This window comes from Fukomys damarensis, unplaced genomic scaffold (assembly GCF_012274545.1).
Source record: "Fukomys damarensis isolate Sample0158 unplaced genomic scaffold, DMR_v1.0_HiC HiC_scaffold_20, whole genome shotgun sequence".
NCBI classification, from domain to species: domain Eukaryota; kingdom Metazoa; phylum Chordata; class Mammalia; order Rodentia; family Bathyergidae; genus Fukomys; species Fukomys damarensis.
This window is the reverse complement of record NW_022900932.1, coordinates 11,425,333-11,425,668: the sequence shown is the minus strand read 5'-3', so window position 1 is coordinate 11,425,668 and position 336 is coordinate 11,425,333. Positions and strand designations below refer to the sequence as shown.

Here is a 336-nt window from a genome sequence, read left to right as displayed (position 1 = left end):
GAGCCCGGGAAGGTCATCCAGAAGCTGTGCCAGTTCTCAGACATCTCCCGGAGCCCTGACAGCACCGTGGGTGGGACCATCACCTACAAATGCGTGGGTTCCCAGTGGCAGGTGGAGCGGGAGGGCTGTATCTCCGCCCCCATCAATGGCCTGCTCCAGCTGGCAGAGGTGAGCCTGGCCCAGTGCGCTCTCTGTGGGGAGCCATCTGGCCTGGCAGATTCCTTGCACTCAGGAAGATGGGCCAGGGATGCATGGCGTTGCTCCAAAGGCAGCTCTTGTGTGCACATTTCCAGAGGAGACACAGCCCAGAGGTGTTTAAACCCAATATAAGGAAAA

At 59.2% G+C, this 336-nt stretch overlaps 1 protein-coding gene across 1 annotated transcript in view; it reads left to right on the top strand.

Annotated features, from left to right (window-relative positions):
- Adgrf5 (adhesion G protein-coupled receptor F5) overlaps window positions 1–336 on the top strand; it is a 68,126-nt gene that overhangs the window by 59,038 nt on the left and 8,752 nt on the right. Inside the window, exon 15 of the mRNA XM_010617815.2 lies at window positions 4–168. Within this exon, the coding sequence (XP_010616117.1) occupies window positions 4–168 (165 nt within the window). The remainder of the gene's footprint in view (window positions 1–3; window positions 169–336) is intronic.